Genomic DNA, 17197 nt, shown 5'->3' on the forward strand with positions numbered 1-17197 from the left:
AGAGAGGAAGAGAGAAAGAGAGAGAAACATCAATGTGAAAGGGACACATCGAGTGGCTGCCACCCTCATGACCAACCAGGGCCGGGGACAAACTGCAACCGAGGTATGTGCCCTTGGGAACTGAACCCGGGTCTCTCTGGACCGCGGGCCTACACACTCTAACCGCTGAGCCAAACTGGCCAGGACAAAAGTGACTTTTTAAGTTAGGTCTTAAAGGAGGTGTGGTTAAAAGACGTGAGTTAAAAAAAACAATAAAGAATAGGGCTAACCATTGGCAACCCCAAGTGTACGGCTTGGCTACAGGTAATACCTCCTGAAAATGGAGAATTAAAAGTAGAAGGCCAAGAGTCTGCGCAGGGAGGGTCCCAAATACCAAACTCTCATTTTAGGAACCACATCAAGTTTCTGACAACCTGGATGAACTCCAAGTCAAAAGTCTCATATGGCACTGCAAAAAAGACGTGAACACAAGGATTTCTTTACTACCTACAGCAGCGGTTCTCAACCTGTGGGTCGCAACCCCTTTGGAGGTTGAACAACCCTTTCACAGGGGTTGCCTAAGACCATGGAAAACACATATTTCCGATGGTCTTAGGAACAGGGACACCGCTCCTCTATCCGTCTCCAGGTGGATGCGCCCACATGCAGATATGCCCACATACAACATGAGGAACTGTATTAAAGGGTCACAGCATTAGGAAGGTTGAGAACCACTGACCTACAGGAAAGAAATCTTTTTTTCTCCCCAGATAGACTAGGAGAGAAGGGGAGAAGAAAGAGAAACACTGATGTGCGAGAAACACATTGAGTGGTTGTCACCCACCCACATGACCCCAACTGGGCTGAGGACAAACTGCAACCGAGGTACATGCCCTTAACAGGAACTGAACCCAGGACTCTCCGGTCTGCGGGCTGACACTCTAACCGCTGAGCCAAACCAGCCAGGGCTAGAAAAGAGATCTTGAAGAGGATACATAAGTTTTCTACTAAAAAGTTGCTACTTTTCAAGTCTAAAACTAAGATGTGCCCAGGCGTTCTACCTGAAGAGGATGGCACTGACCCAGGGTGTACACAGTATGACATGACCTTCAGTCACATTATTATATCAAATCTTTCCAAACGTACTTAAGAACATCAAACTAAAAAGCTTCTGCACAGCAAAAAACAACCATCAAAAAAGAAACAACCAAAAAATAAAAAATAAAAAAAAAAAAAAAAAAAAAAAAAAGAAACAACCATCAAAATGGAAAGAGAACCCACTGTATGGAAGAGCATAATTGCCAATGATACATCAGATAAGGGGTTAATTTCCAAAATATATAAAGTGCTCATACAAGTCAACAAAAGGAAGACAAAGAACACAATTAAAAAATGGGCAGAGAAGCTAAACAGACACCTCTCCAAACAGGTCATACAAATGGCCAAGAGACATATGAAGAAATGCTCAACATCACTAACCATCAGAGAGATGCAAATTAAAATAATGATGAGGTATCACCTCACACCTGCCAGAATGGCCGCCATCAACAAGTCACCAAACAACAAGTGTTGGCGAGGGTGTGGAGAAAAGGGGACTCTAGTACAATGCTGGTGGGAATGCAGACTGGTGCAGCCACTATGATAAACACTATGGTGTTTCCTCAAAAAATTTAAAATTGAATTGCCATTTGACCCAGTGATCCTACTTCTAGAAATATATCCTAAGAAGCCTGAAACACCAATCAGAGAGAATATATGTATCCCCATGTTCATAGCAGCACTATTTACAATCGCCAAGATCTGAAAACAGCCCAAGTGCCCATCAGTAGATGAGTGGATAAAAAAGTTGTGGTACATACATACAATGGAACACTATGCAGCTGTTAAGACAGAAAGATCTCGTCCTGGCCGGTTTGGCTCAGCGGTTAGAGTGTCAGCCTGCGGACCAGAGTCCCAGGTTCGGTTTCCGCTAAGGGCACGTACCTCGGTTGCAGTTTGTCCCTGGCTCCAGTTGGGGTTGTGTGGGTGGCAGCCAGTCGATGTGTCTCTTTCACATCGATGTCTCTCCCCCCCCCCCATCTAAAGATAAATGCAAAAGAAAAAAAAAATGTCCTCGGGTAAAGATTTTTTTTAAAGAAAGATCTCTTATCCTTTGAGATGATATGGAGGGACCTCCAGAGTATTATGCTAAGCGAAATAAGCCATCCAGAGAAAGACAAATACCACATGATCTCACTTATTTGTGGAATATAACAAGGTGGGCTGATGAACGAAAAAGACCCAGAGACATAGAAAGGAGTATGGTTCAGACTGACAAACCTCAGAATAGGGGGGTGGGGGGGATAGATGAGATGAACCAAGAACTTATATGCATGTGTGCATAACCAATGGGCATAGACAACAATGCTAGGGGGATGGGGGGCAGGATGGAGAGGAGGGTGTCTAGGGGGGGAAAGGAGAAACATCTGTAACAAAAATAAATTAATAAAAATTGTAAAAAACAAAAGTACTTAAGAAAGTAATCAGAGTGAAGCTCTGGGACTAAAATTTAAAATACACCAACTGTACAGAAGTTCAGTATTTCCACTATGTCAAGGCACAGAGGGACATAGATCTCATTAAGACTCTGTGGCTAAACAAGCTCACAATGGTCCTCCCACCACCGAGAGGAGATACACCAACACTCAAGGACCTCATGCTTTAGCTAGGACAGGAGAAGGGCCCACAACGTGAAGGACAGTCATCCAACCAACACTTCCTTCAGTCTTCCCTCTTTCCAGCTTTGGAGGCAAGAGGTGAATATGGACATTGTGTATCCAAGGCTCCCAGAAAGAAAGAAGTGGGAACAAATCCCTTTAAATCAATTGAAGTAATTGTGACTCTGAAGTTGCAGGGCTCACATTCCTCACACCAGGCGAGGTCGTCCCTCAGCTCCCCAGCAAGAGTTTGCAGATGTGGGCTGGAATCTACAGCCTCTCTGCCTAGTGCTATTGTTTCTGAGAAAATACCAATGTAAACTTTCCACAAGGAACGAACAGAAACTAGCTGCACTAACTCCATAACCATATCTGAAATGTGGCAGAAGTATTTATCTACCCTTGCCTTTCATGTGAAAAGATTTCTTTTCCCACCCAAATAGTGCTTTATACACATGGCTAGAAAATAACAGTACTTTCGTTTTACTTTTTTTTTTTTGGTATGTGCCCCCTAGCGGGAACTGAACCCGGGACTCTGGTCCACAGGCCGACGCTCCAATCGCTGAGCCAAACTGGCCAGGGCTCTTTGTTTTACTTTTAAGTAACAAGCCCAGAACTTACCATGTCTAGTTAGTGTTGTCCCTATCTAAATGCATTACACGTCTCACCCCAAATGTAATCATTTCTCAAATTGTTGTTGAAACTTCTCTGGATTGGGCAACAACAGTAATTAGAAAGAACACTGGACAAAGTGAAAAGCCAGACTGGCGTTCTAGGTCTGCCCAAGTTGTGTAACTTCAGTGCGTCACTGAGCTTCAGCTTCGTTTATGAAATGTGAGTGATGTCACCTGTCTTACTGGTTGCGGAAAGGGTTACATGAGAAAACACACAGGAAAGCATTCTCTACACAGCAATGTACCCCATATATGGAAGATATCAATATTCCACTGGTTTCCCCAAGGCCTTTAGAATTCACATCACATCCTGTTTAAAACCCTCAGTGGTGATAAAGATATTCATCTGCGAAAAATGAATTTGACTTTTGCAAAAAAAAAAACACCAACCACCAAGTTATTCAAAGCCAAGTCTGTGTGATCAAATTGAATAAAACCATGTTTGGCCCAAAATAGGATGTGACTATAATATGAGTTTTTCTTCCATGACCTCTAAACTTAATCTGGTGAAATGCCAAAGTTTCATAAATGTCTGGGATAACAGCAACACTCAACAGATGTATAGACTTGAAGGATCCGATGAAAAGCAGTCATTTAAGTACAAAAGTTCTGAAATATGGTTATTAGCCCACAACTAACTCCCAAGCTACATCAGTCATCCTCGATTTCTTCTTTCCTCTCGCCCCCTCACACATACCGAGTCACCCGAGCCACCAATGTGGGCCAGGAGCTTCAGTCCCGCTGCAGTGCGCATCCTCGGTTCTCACCAGGGGCAGCACAGCAGCTCCTGAGCTGTCTGCCTAGCACCAACGTCTCCCCTCTCGTTCAGTGCTACCAGAGCTCACTTACTAAAAAATAAAGCTGATTCCACTGCTCTTCTGCCTGAAGGTCTGTCTGTCTGTCTGTCTGTCTGTATGTATGTATTTATTTATTTACAATCCTCACCGGAGGACATTTTTACATTTATTTTCAGATAGAGTGGGAGGGAGAGATGGAAGGAGAGAGAGAGAGAAACATCAAGTGAGACACATTGAGTGGTTGCCACCCACACGACCCCCATCGGGGCTGGGGACAAACTGCAACTGAGATACGTGCCCTTAGTGGGAAGGGAACCCGGGCCTTTCTGGTCCACAGGCCGACGCTCTAACCGCTGAGCCAGACCGGCCAGGGCCCACTGCTTAATAACCATTTCCCACTGCTTACCGTTTAAGGTTCCTACTGTGGCCAAATAAGGCCCTTGTCAACACTGGCATTTCCAACTCTCTGCACCAGTTTTCCAACAAATCCCCTTTAGCCTCTACACTTCCACCACACTGGATGCTGCACCACACCCACAGAGCACAAGCCTCTTAGGCCCACATGTCTTTGCTCACTCGGTTCCCTGACTGGAACCTCCCTCACAGCCTGATAAACTCATCCTTCAACACCCAACACCTGGATGGCAACTTCACCAGTTTTTAGCCTCATCTACTACACTTACGATCCTATACCACTTGTTTATCTCTCTATATCAACATGTATTATAGTTGTTTAATAATTAATCTGTGTATGTATCTCCTCTGCTAGACTTTGAGCTCCTCAGGGATAGGACTGAAGTACTGTGCATCTATTGCACCTATAAACAATGTCTGACACATAGAAGAGGCTCAAGAAAATAGTCTGTGAATGAGCATGCTTATTTTTAAAAGCAGTCTTACAAATACAGACTTAAACATTTTTTGGAAATGTTTCACATGTAAAATCTAGTTTGGGTAACGACCAGGTTAATGATTCCTGATGACTTTGGGCTTAAGCAGCATGAATACTGTCAGGTGAAGAAGCCTAGCTGTTCTCTGTCTCTATCTCTGCCTTGGCTTTGGCAAGTCATTCCTTGACCAAGTGCCAACGGAGTCTGTGTTATTCTGCTGGTTATTTGTCGCTGGCTAATCCATGAACTGGTTAGGAAGTATACAAAATATAGAGCACTATTCAAAAGCCATGATATACAGTACTCTGATAACTAATATTTACCCAAGTATTAAAAAGGTTTAGCTAGTATTTCTCACAAAGGAGGGATCCACAATCGTGGAACCACTGACCTTGGCTTGTCCAACATAAATGGAATTAATTACTGACACCAGAACTAGCAACCAGTCCCAATTTCTTAGAAGGTATTTTCCTTTGAGGTTAAATCAGCATATTATAAACTGTTCCAAACCCCTCCAGTGAAGTGAATTAGAACTGAAAATTCATCAGGAGTATTTTATTTTTAAAAACCCTCCTATAAAATCCATTGTGAGAAATGAACAGAGAAGTGCCCTCTATGAGAGCCTTGGATTACCACTAATGAAAAGGTCTACTTCTTGGCATTGAATCCTGGTGGTAACAGTCCTACAGAACTGAAAATGATGTCTAAACAGTTTGTGAGTATAATAATCCTCAGCTTCTAAACCTGATCTTGAAACTCCTCAAATAAACGGTTTAGAGCCAGTAAGATCATTTCAAACTAAATGTTAATTCCTCCAAAAGCCCTTGACCACCACCAAACAATGCTCTATCAAAGAATCTGAACGCATTCAATTATGGTCAAACTACCGGGAATAAGAGACGGTCCTGGCAAGACTGGGCAGGGCATACCTTAGGGGGGGGAAAGGATTCATTGGGAAATGAGAAGCAGGAAGAAAAAGAAAGGATTAAGATAACCCATTCCTGATCTCAACTCCAAAAGGAATCATTTTGTCAACAAAGAAAAAACTAAATAAAGTCCCTCTATTTTTATACTGGGTGACTTAAGTGGAAACAGAAATGAGGAGGCATTTGGGTAAAGCAGGAATTAAATCTCAACAGCATTAAAGCTAACTTTCCATAACACACAGTTTCCAAAAATAGGGCTGGCACTAAGCTCTGCTGGGATTTGTACCAGGAGTGTGTCGAGCCACTAACATCGCTCTGCTGCAACGGCTGAGTAGGGGACGAGGCCTGGACGGTGTCAGTGGGAGGAAACCTACGGTGTTCCCGTGGACAGGAATGGACGCTGTGGAGAAGAACTGGGACATCCACCCCTCCTTCCCCCAGGAAAACTAAAACCGAACGCCCGGGGCTGCACCCACTCCTCCGCCCTGCGAGCCGCCAGCCCGCAGGAGTCCAGGCCTCCCGACCCGCGGCCGAAGCCCACGCAGGCCAGCAGCCGGCGTTCGCAGGGGCAAGAGCAAAGGCCAAGGCCACCAGGATCTCCCCGACCCGGCCCAACCCCTACAAAGGATCTCCAAGCGTCGGAACGCAGCGCCCGCTGACTCTGCGAGCCGCAGGCGTACCCCGCTTTCCTGCGCCTCGCCCTCGCTGTCGTGGAACTCACGGCGGGCCTCCCCTCCCCCACCGCCAAACCCCCGCTGCCCGCCGGCCGGCTCGGACCCCGGGCCCCTGAACAGAGGTGCTGCGCGGTGGGCCTGCTCGGCCTTCTCGGAGCCGGGCTGCGGTGCAGCGGAGGGGGGCTGGGGGCGAATGCAGAGGTGGGGGCAGCAGACGGGGGCCGCGCGCCCCCCGCACGTAGGCCGAGCGGGCCGACGACCCCACGCCCCGGGAGGCCGGCAGGGGTCGCAGGGATCCCGGCGGAGGCCGCAGCCACGGGCCTTCCCCGCCGGGCGCAGGGTGACAGCCGCCACCGAGATGCCAGCGGCCGCCGCGGGTCTCCCGAGGGCCGCCGCGCCGACTCCCAGCCCCACACGAAAGTCACCTCAGCAAGAGCGCAGCCATCTTGTTTCCCGGCCTGGTCGGAAGTGACGACGACGCCCCGCCCCGTCGTGGAGGCGGGGCGGGGCCTCCGTCACGTGACCGCGGGGCTGTATAAAAGGGTCGGAGCCGCTGCGGTTCCGCGGTGTCCGGACGGCGAGGGGTGCGGCCTGGTGGGCAGGGCCGCCCCGCCCCGCGGCCGACTTCTCCCCGAGGTTGCGTCGATTCGAACCGCTGCCCCGAGGACCGGCCCAGACTCTTCCCGAGGACTTGCCGGTCTGCGTGCCCACCCCCACCCCGCGGCATCGGGCGGGGCCTGGTAGCCGCTGCGCTGCCCTCCCGTTCTCACGAGCGGCCTCAGCTGCACAGAGATGCACGAGAGGAGACCCTGGCTGAGAGCACAGGCCGTGGGGGAGAACTCGCAGACCACCGCTCCAGGACCTGAGCTCCTCGAACGTCCCACAGCCCGGTGCCTGCACTAGACGCCCACTAACCGAGGACAACGCTCTTTTGTCCCTCGTTTCGGGCTTGTGGGTGACACCCACGGCCAGAAGAACCTGGGTGGGGTGGGGAGAACCCGCTTTGACTTTATATAGATGAAGAGTTTTGAGGAACCCAAGCACAGCAGTCACTTCCAGAGACACTTAGGACTTCGGGGAGAAAGTGGGAAAGGAACAGAGCGCGAAAAGTTCATGAGTCTCTCGCTGGGGGAAGGGGACAGGAGGAGGAGTGACGGGGACCGCGCAGACAGCTCCTATTCCACAGTGAAACATCTTCAGGCCATTACTATTCAAGCCTTATGTGTATTAGTCTCCTGCACCTTTCCTTTCAGGACTTAAATAGCATAAATTCAGTTGTCTCTTCATCAAATGAAGATGCTATTTTGCATTTCCATAATGCAAATTTATTACTAATCACAGAACCCACCAAGACTGTGGTATAAGGAGATGCCAGTAAGGCACCCGGAGCTGTGGCTTCACCGGTGAGCCTGCAGTGGCCCAGGAATAAGTGACCTCTCCACTCAAGTTAACCTCCAGAGCCCATAATTGATGGAAATGATTTACACTGAAATTCAAACTGAACATTAAGTCAATCCTTTAATACCAGGGCTCATCTTAAAAATAAGCAGGAGGGGAAGCAGAATCTATCCAAGCCTTGGAGTGAGAGAAAGGCAGGGGAAGAGAGAAGGGAAAACATGAGATGGTCCATGAGCCCTGGCCAGTTTGGCTCGGTGGTTAGAGCGTCGGCCTGAGATCCAGAGATGTTCCATGAAAAGCAAAATCATTTCAGATGGTTCCAAGAAAGAAAGCGACCATCAAGAGAGCTCTGCTCCGAATTATTTTTCTGTCCAGATTTGTCTTAAAACTCAGCTGTGAGCATATAGACACTACCATCATTAACCTCAAACATTACCCCAAAATGTTCAGGAAATTCTTAGAATGTACATTAAATCCACCCTCTTTAGTCTGTATGTTAAGGCCCATGAAAACTGGCTTCAACTTTCATGTACAGACTCATTTCCTATGGTGCCCGTTCAGGTTCCCCCAAATCAAGTCAAAGTGGATACACACACACCACACACACGTTCTTACCTCTTTGTCTCTGCTTTTGCTGTTCTACCTTCCTAGATACTCTCACTACCTGGGTACATTTCTCCTTTTCAAAATGGCACACATCCTTCAGGGTTGGTCCACAGCTAATATTGCCTTCAAGAAATGACTCCCCTTCCTCTGAACTTCATTTATTAAGTTTTAAAAATTCAATCTCTGTTACATAATAGTCTCCGTGCTGCTGCAGCCTCCTTGGTACTCCCAGCACTTTGTTCATCTTTCTTCTATAGCAAACGTCATGGTCTACTATAGGTGGATGTGGATGGGTTTGTCCTCGGATCCTCCTCTCTCTGCCTCCCCAAACTAGGTTTTGAACTCCTTGAAGGAGGGACTTCGTTTTATTCTTCTGTTACCCGCATGCCCGCATTTTACACTAGCTGCACCCAGTATGGTTTTGTTGACTTGCTCTAACTTGAAATGGGCTTCAGCTGCAGCGAGACACTGAAGGACTCCCTGACAAAGAGGGAGAAGGTAGGAGGTTCTTCCTGGATATTTTCCAGGGGACAAAAGTTTCCATCTGGGAAGAATCACCCAGGTAGCAAGGAGATGGGGTAAAATAAAAGATTCTCAAAGGACCTGGTCATCTCAAGAAGCCTGTGATACAACGTATAGTTGTCAAGGTAACAGTGGACATCCTACTTTCCAAGTTCTCTTGGGAAACCTGCCTGTAGCTCCCAGGGCTCTGAGGAAGTCATCTCAGGCAAGGGGTTTAGGGAGGAATCCCCTTTTCATGTCCTTAGGATTCAAGTTCCCCTTTCCATCTATCCCTCAGAGAAGTGTGTTTGTGCCCCTTTTTCTGTCCCTCTCCCTCACCACCCCCCCAACATTCCAGCCTAGGTCAGGGGGAGGCCAGCAGACACAAAGCCCTCTGTGTATGGGGTGGTATGTGTCCCCCACCTCTCCACCCAGAGGACACAATGCCCCTTCTGCTCCCTGCACTCTGTCCCCCTCCTCACCACCTCTCAACTGCACATGCCAGGCTGCAATTGGTTACTGGCTCAGGACAGCCCCCTCGTACTGGGGCCACAGGGGATTTTAAGCGGGTTCCAGGAACCCCCGCTCAGTTCGTGATCCCCCACTCTCCCAACCCCGCAGACCCTGCCCCAGCTATGGCTCCTGGGGCTCCCTCGTCCAGCCCCAGGCCTATTCTGGCTGCGCTGATCTTCCTCTCTTTGGGTAAGTGGAGCCACCCCAGCCTGGGGGTCCTGGGACTCAGGTTCTCCCAGCAAACTCCCCGCTGCCTGCCCTGCTCTGCCCACTGCAACCAGAGAGCGAGAAGGAGCAGGATGGGGATATTAGATTCAGAGAAAAAACATATAGTTTGGAGGAAGGCATAAAGGTATTCTGTGAAGAGAGAAGGTAAAAAAAGGATATAGAAAGCTTCCCTGAGGTGGACCAGAATAGACCCAGGTTGGAAACCAGTAACATGCCCCAGAGCCATGCTGAGGGCCTGGGGGAGGCAATGTTAGAGCAAGATAAGGACCAGAATCAGACACCTGGCTTCTGGTCCCTACTTATCTCCTAGTCGGGAGGTACCAACCCTTACTGTCCCTGAAGGAAAAAACCAGGGATTAAGATCTAAGGAAATGTCCCAGGTTTGTGGTCCCAGCTCGTTGGGTCCTTTGCCTCCTGGTTCCTCAGTCTCTCTCTGTGGATCTGTTGTCTACTATGTGGGCAAAAGGAATAGGAGGAAGGGTCTATGAGATTCTAGGATTTTCATCAAAAGCTGTCTTCCTTCATAAGTTGATCAACCCATTCCTTGCCCTGTGGTAGATGTTGGGTGAGCAAGAGAAGGTCAAAGCAGGGTTATTTAAGTGGACCCTTGCCTTCTCCAAACTGTCCTGGAGCAGCAGGCAAAGGGGCAGGGGCTGCTCAGAATGTCCAAGGTTGTTCTCTGCTGTCGGCTTCTTGAGTCCTCAACCTGAACCTAGACTCTTCTGGGCTGTACTGAACTATTCTGGGTACCCTGAGAAAATGTTGGAGAAGGGCATGGTGAGGGAATGGGAAGAGGGAGGGAATCTTGAAGTGTAAGGGAGAGAGTTCTGTCCCAGCACCTGTCCCACTCACTGGGAAGAGCTGAAGGGCAGTGACTGACATTAGAGCAGGGAGGACAGAAGGTAGACCCAATGAATAACTTTCCTTGTTGCACTTGGGATTCCCAAGAAGGCTCCAAGGCGGAGGTCCCAGGAAGCAAGTCCATGATATTGCATACTAAGGTGGGAGATTCAGTACTAAGTGGGGGTGGCATGAGCCCCCAACATTGCTCAGACAGTGGGTCTCTCTGTTTAGCTGCTTGCTCCCTCTCCTGTAGAACAAAAGGGTCTACAGTTGCCCCCATCCAGGGCCAGCCCACACACATAATCTCCCTGGAATGACCTTCCTTGTGTGGGTGAGTCTTGGGCGTGGCACTGGCCCAGAATGGCCAAGAGGAGGGTGAGAATGGTCGAATCTCAGAGGGCTCACACTTAGAGTCATCTGAGCTCTGGGCTTGGGGTCTTGCTCCGTACCCAGCTTCTCCTGGGTATTGTATGAGAGTCTTTCCTCCCTGATCCCACAGTCAAGGGCTGTATGGCAACAAGAGATTCAGCAGTGAGGACAGTTGGGCCAGGGAAGAAGACTTATATTCTCTAGTTATATTCTTTTTTTTCTTTTTTTTTCCTGTAGGAAATTTGATTTTTCTGTGCTGTGAAGTACTATGCAGCTTCTAAAAACAAGATGGTCTCTGTGAATCAACACGGAAACCCCCACGTGTATTCTCTTTTAATACATAGGCAGAAGTACCTGCATATCTTGAGTTTAAATTTTCATTGAGTTTAATTCAGAGAAAAAGGCTACACGTTAAACTGACAACTGGTTATATCTGGGAGGGGACAACGGGAAAGGAATTGGTCGGGGAACATCAAGAGAGACTTTAGCTTTATTTCTATTGCTTGAATAATTTACAAGAGGAATGTAATGTGTATTGCCTGTATCATGTATAATAAATTTAAAAACTATAAAGTATGCATCACAGGGGTAGCTTAAGGGTTCAGTCCTGAGCCCAAGGGAAAGAGGCTTGGAGACAAACTCCAGTTCCTGGTCGTCCTCCAGGGAATGGTCACTGCTCATCTCCTTCCCTCTTAGACACCCGACCAGCTTGGACCAGCACAGCATTTTGCTCAGCTATTCAGAGTCCCAGACGGGCCTCAGAATTGATCATTTCTGCCTCCGTCTCTGCTATGCCCGAGTGGCCTGGACCTCTCCTGACCTCACCTCTCTGTCCTGCGGGGCCACGTGCACACCTGATTCCCCTCTGTGTTCGCAGTGCTATCCCCGGCCCAGGCCATCGTGGTTTACACGGACAGGGAGGTCTACGGCGCGGTGGGCTCCCGAGTGACCCTGCACTGCTCCTTCTGGTCCAGCGAGTGGGTCTCAGATGACATTTCCTTCACCTGGCGCTACCAGCCGGAAGGGGGCCGCGATGCCATCTCGGTGAGTGGAGGGGACTCCTGGGGCGGGCTCACAGAAAGGGTGCCGCAGGGACCACAGAACCGAGAACATGGGCTAAGGAGGGGGAAATCCTTTATGAGCCATGACCCCAACTTTTGTCAAAGTAAGTGTCAATCTTTGTCACCCCAACTCGGGCCTGTCTGCACTGCTCCCCACCCCAGCACTACCCAGAGTCGAGAGAGACTTTAGCTTCATCTCCAGCCCAGGATCTCCTCCCCGAGCTAGAACTAAGGCGTCCCCTCATTCCTCATAGATCTTCCACTATGCCAAGGGACAGCCCTACATCGACGAGGTGGGAGCCTTCAAGGAGCGCATCCAGTGGGTAGGGGACCCTCGCTGGAAGGATGGCTCCATTGTCATCCACAATCTGGACTACAGCGACAACGGCACTTTCACCTGTGACGTCAAGAACCCACCAGACATAGTGGGAAAGACCTCCCAGGTCACACTCTACGTCTTCGAAAAAGGTGTGAGAGGGCGGGGCCGGGAGGCTGGACAGGGCGGGGTCGGAGGGCTGGGTGGCGGGGGAGAGGCCCGGTGCCCCATGCCCAGGCTGGTCCTCACTCTTGGCCTCCCCTCCAGTGCCAACTCGCTACGGGGTGGTGCTGGGCGCCGTCATCGGGGGCGTGCTGGGCGGGGTGCTCCTGCTACTGCTGCTGTACTACCTGGTCCGGTACTGCTGGCTGCGCAGGCAGGCGACCCTGCAGAGGAGGCTCAGGTGAGGGCCGGGCGCTCCGGCGGGCGGGCGGGGGGCGGAAGGGACGGGGCTGCGGCGCCTGCGAGGGGCTCTGGCGGGCCACCCACAGCCCCCGTCTCCCCGCAGCGCCATGGAGAAGGGGAAACTGCACAAGGCCGGGAAGGACTCGTCCAAGCGCGGCCGGCAGGTGAGCGGGGCTTGGGGCCTGGACCGCTGGGGAGCACAGCCGGGGCGCCGCACGGCAGAGTGAGGGTGGGCCCGGTGACTGACCTGCGCCCCTCCCCAGACGCCGGTGCTGTACGCCATGCTGGACCACAGCAGAAGCACCAGAGCGGCCAGTGAGAAGAAGTCCAAGGGGCTGGGGGAGTCTCGCAAGGATAAGAAATAGCGGTTAGCGGGCCGGGCGGGGGCTCGGGGGCCAGGGGCGGAGTCTTCCAAAGGCGCTCAGGTGGTGGTCATCGAGATGGAGCTTCGAAAGGATGAGCAGAGCGCCGAGCTCAGGCCTGCTGTCAAGTCCCCCAGCAGAACCAGCCTCAAGAACGCCCTCAAGAACATGATGGGCCTGGACTCGGACAAGTGACCAGCCCCGGGCCCTGCCAGAGCTGGGGTACCTAGGCTCCTCTCACGTCTAGGTGCTTCCTCCTCAGCCCCAGCCCTGCCCTGCCCTGCCCTCACTTCCCTCTGAGATGTAAGTTTCATTCCAAAATTCATTCCCCAGGCACGTCATATTCTCCCCCACCTTCACCCCCTGGCTTTCTGGGAGTCCAGGGCCTGATCCTACCCTGCACCGCCCCCAAGGACTGTGTGTTTGGTGCCTGTGCCTCCGGCACCGAGAAGAAAGGGACCTTGCTACCCCACGCCTCGACTCCAGGCCACCTGCACCCCACCCCTGCACCCCCAGCCTGTCCCCCGGCCTCCTCCCTCTGTGACCCTGCCCTCCGCCAGGTGGTCCAGCTCCATACTGTGTCCTCCCAGCTAACACCTGGATCATCCAGACCAGCCTCCCCTTCAGGGTTTACTTAGGTGGTTATTTTTATTTTTTAAACCATGCTTGTTTGTTTGTTTAGCTGTGCCCTTGCTCTGCCCCCCATGACTGAGTACCAATGACGTCATGTGGATTTTGTAATTCCCCACCCCCATTAAGTCCTTCGCGGAGAGCCAGCCCAAGCAGAGGGGCCCCTGACCCTCAAACCTCAGCTGCAGGATTGGTGCCCCTGACCACTCTGGAGCACTGTTCTGGGACTCAAGGTCATGGGGAAGGAGAGACACAATGTATCCTCACAGGTCAGGGCTGGAGAAGAGGGGGCAAATGAGCCTTAAGAAATGGCTTTTAAACAACCAAACAAAAGGAGGAAAAACAAATGGGAAATAGGGGGAAAGGGAAGAGGCTACACTCCCAGCCACAGGGGATTCTTAGGATTTTTCTACGTTCTGTATATTTCTTCTCAAACCCTCAATAGTCCTTTATGTTTAATAAACACTGACATTTCCAGAAGCTGCTGCCGTCACCTCCAGTTGCTTCTTTCTTCTGGGAACAAGCCCGGCCCTTCCCTCGCCCCTCCTCGCCCCTCGCTCCCAGCTGGCTTCGGCTAAGGAGCTGGTTTTATGAGCTCACATCAGGCAAAGGACTGAACTCTGAAGCAGGCTCACAAGACACGTCCAAACATCAGCAAACGTCCAGTGGGCTCGCGCTGTGTGCGAATCCGTGTCAGGCTGTGGTTCACACTTGGAGGGAAGGTGGAGGGGAGTGATTCCAGGGAGGACCGGTTTGTGGGAGCCAAGCCCAGCAGGGATGAGGAGGCTTCCAGGGGCCACCCGCAGTGCAAACAGCTTCGAGGGTGGAAACCCAGCCAGGGCGAGAGGGCCGGGGCAGAGGTGGGCCAAGGGAGCTCCCTTGAAGGGCACGAGGGCAGGGCTGGAGGCAAGAATAAGAGACAGAAGAGACCCTGGTGGGAAAAGCTGACTCCCTGTTGGGGCAGGACTGAGGAGAGGTCAGCGAAACCCCGTCCCTGGCAGGAGGTTGTCCGGGAAGCAGGATCCTTGTCTCCCTTCAGTGACCTTTCTCTTAAGATCATCTCCCAGTCTGGGCTTTGGGAATGGACTCTGAAGCCCCCCTGCGCAGACCTCCAGACCTCTCCACTTTGCTCAGGACTGCATGCCCAGCTCTGCCCCCCGCACAGCTGGGACATCACGAAACAGAGATCAGTGACACAGACATGATCATTGCCTTTGCCGTTTTCCATGACTGTGTCTAGCACCCGTCTCTTCTGCGAAGCATGTGGTGGGGGAGCATTCACCCCGCCCCCCCAAGATGTGCGGGCTCTGCTCACAAAACAAAGCCTTTCTTTAGCGATCAGTATTCAGGATCCTGTCCCCAGTGGTGGGAACTGGAGGGATGGGGAGAGACACGGGTTCCAGGGCTCCCAGAGTGGCAGGCTGCAGAGAGGCTCCGTTCCAGCACCCTGTGGTAGAGTGGGCAGCAGGCAGAGAGGACACGTGCAGAACCTTCGCTGAGAATGACCACCGGTTCTGCAGAGGAGGCCTACCCTCTCCATTTAGAACTATCTTTCCCCAAACTACAGCCTGTTTGCTACCGTGTCCTTTCCTTAAAATATGCATGAGGACAAGTGTAACACTTTTGGAGCAAGATATGCGAAAGGGGAAAAAACCCATTTCAGTACCGAATCCTCCTCCGGGCAGTGGAGCCCACAGGAGAGTGCCGGCGCTGGAGCCCGCAGGCGAGGGCAGGCGAGGGCCGGCGATAGAGCCCACAGGAGAGGGCCGGCGATAGAGCCCGCAGGAGAGGGCCGGCGCTGGAGCCCGCAGGAGAGGGCCGGCGATAGAGCCCGCAGGAGAGGGCCGGCGATAGAGCCCGCAGGAGAGGGCCGGCGATAGAGCCCGCAGGAGAGGGCCGGCGCTGGAGCCCGCAGGAGAGGGCCGGCGCTGGAGCCCGCAGGTGAGGGCTGGCGATGGAGCCAGCCAGCTGCCAGAGCCCACCTCACCAGGAGTGGGAGCCTAGGTTTCCCTCCCGTGTACTGAAGGAACAGGGCTACTCCTGTTTACCAAGACATCCTGGACTCACACCAGGTGTGGCAATGAGTATCCTTTTTCTGCCCATGAGGCCAGGACTGAAAGCCACCGTCAATACTAGACTGCACTGAGAACGGATTCCTAGTGTAAAACTTCCTCTTCTCCACCCAGGAGGAGAAGGTGCTTCCAGGAACACAGGGTCTTCCTGTGACTTAGTGTTCAATCCTCCTATAGCCGGGGCTTGTAGGCCTTGGTAAACTTTGTGCTATAGGAGGTGCCCTGCCAGGCATATTGGCCTGGTTTCCTATTCATAGCTGTGACATGGTTTTAACTTCTGCATTTTTTAAAATTATTATTTTTTAAAAATCTGCACCCAAGGACATTTCCATTGATTTTTAGAGAGAGTGGAAGGGAAGGGGGGGGGACATCAGTGTGAGAGAGATATATCAATTGGTTGCCTTTCACATGACCTGGACCGGGCTGGGAATTGAACCTGCAACCTAAGTACGTGCCCTTGACCAGAATTGAACCCGAGATCCTTCAGTCCTATGCTGCAACCCCTGAGCCAAACCAGCCAGGGAAAATTCTTCATTCTCGAATCAAGAAAGGAAGGGTATGCCCAGCTGGTGTGGCTCAGTGATTGATCATCAACCCATGTACCAAGAAGTCACCACTTTGATTCTTGGTCAGGGCACATACCCAGGTTGTGGGCCAAATCCCCAGTGGGGGGGCATGTAGGAGGCGGCCAATCAATTTTCCTCTCTCTCATCCTCCCCCTTCCTCTCTCTCTAAAATCAATAAAGAGCCCTGGCTGGTTTGGCTCAGCGGTTAGAGCGTTGGCCTGCGGTCCAGAGAGACCCGGGTTCGGTTCCCGCTAAGGGCACATACCTCGGTTGCAGTTTGTCCCCGGCCCTGGTTGGTTGTGTGGGTGGCAGCCACTCGATGTGTACCTTCCACGTTGATGTTTCTCTCTCTCTCTCTCTCTCTCTCTTTCTCTCTCTCCCTCCCACTCTATCTGAACAAAAAAAATGGGAAAATGTCCTCGGGTGAGGATAAAAAAATAAATAAATAAAATAAAATCAATAAAGAAAAAAATATATTTCTTTTTAAAAAGAAAGAAAGGGTGTGCCCTGGCCAGTTTGGCTCAGCAGTTGGCACATCAGCCCATGGATCAAAGAGTCACGGGTTCAATTCCGGTTAAGAGCACGTACTCAGTTGCAGTTCAGTCCCTGGTCCTGGTTGGGGTCACATGGGAGGCAACTAATCGATGTGTCTCTCTCATACTAATGTTTCTCTCTCTTCCTCCCATTCTAT

The 17197-nt window shown here is 51.2% G+C and overlaps 2 protein-coding genes across 3 annotated transcripts in view; one reads left to right on the forward strand and one right to left on the reverse strand.

Moving 5' to 3' along the window:
- The window catches only part of SDHC (succinate dehydrogenase complex subunit C), a 28585-nt gene extending 21486 nt beyond the window's left edge, over positions 1–7099 (reverse strand). Inside the window, exon 1 of one of the 2 annotated variants that reach the window (XM_036273155.1) lies at positions 7062–7099. In XM_036273155.1, the coding sequence (XP_036129048.1) occupies positions 7062–7081 (20 nt within the window). In that variant the 5' untranslated portion in view covers positions 7082–7099. Of the gene's footprint in view, positions 1–827; positions 867–7061 lie in introns of those variants that run through there. The other variant, XM_036273161.1, reaches the window with a different exon arrangement.
- A 2636-nt stretch (positions 7100–9735) lies between these two features.
- Positions 9736–13779, forward strand: MPZ (myelin protein zero). The gene is given in 6 exon segments (XM_036272979.1): positions 9736–9843; positions 11972–12138; positions 12410–12623; positions 12739–12874; positions 12980–13040; positions 13140–13779. Coding segments are annotated over 6 exon segments (939 nt in total). The 5' UTR covers positions 9736–9776; the 3' UTR covers positions 13434–13779.
- Positions 13780–17197: the final 3418 nt, after the last annotated feature.

The sequence above is a fragment of the Molossus molossus genome, unplaced genomic scaffold (assembly GCF_014108415.1).
Source record: "Molossus molossus isolate mMolMol1 unplaced genomic scaffold, mMolMol1.p scaffold_m16_p_20, whole genome shotgun sequence".
Taxonomy (NCBI): Eukaryota; Metazoa; Chordata; class Mammalia; order Chiroptera; family Molossidae; genus Molossus; species Molossus molossus.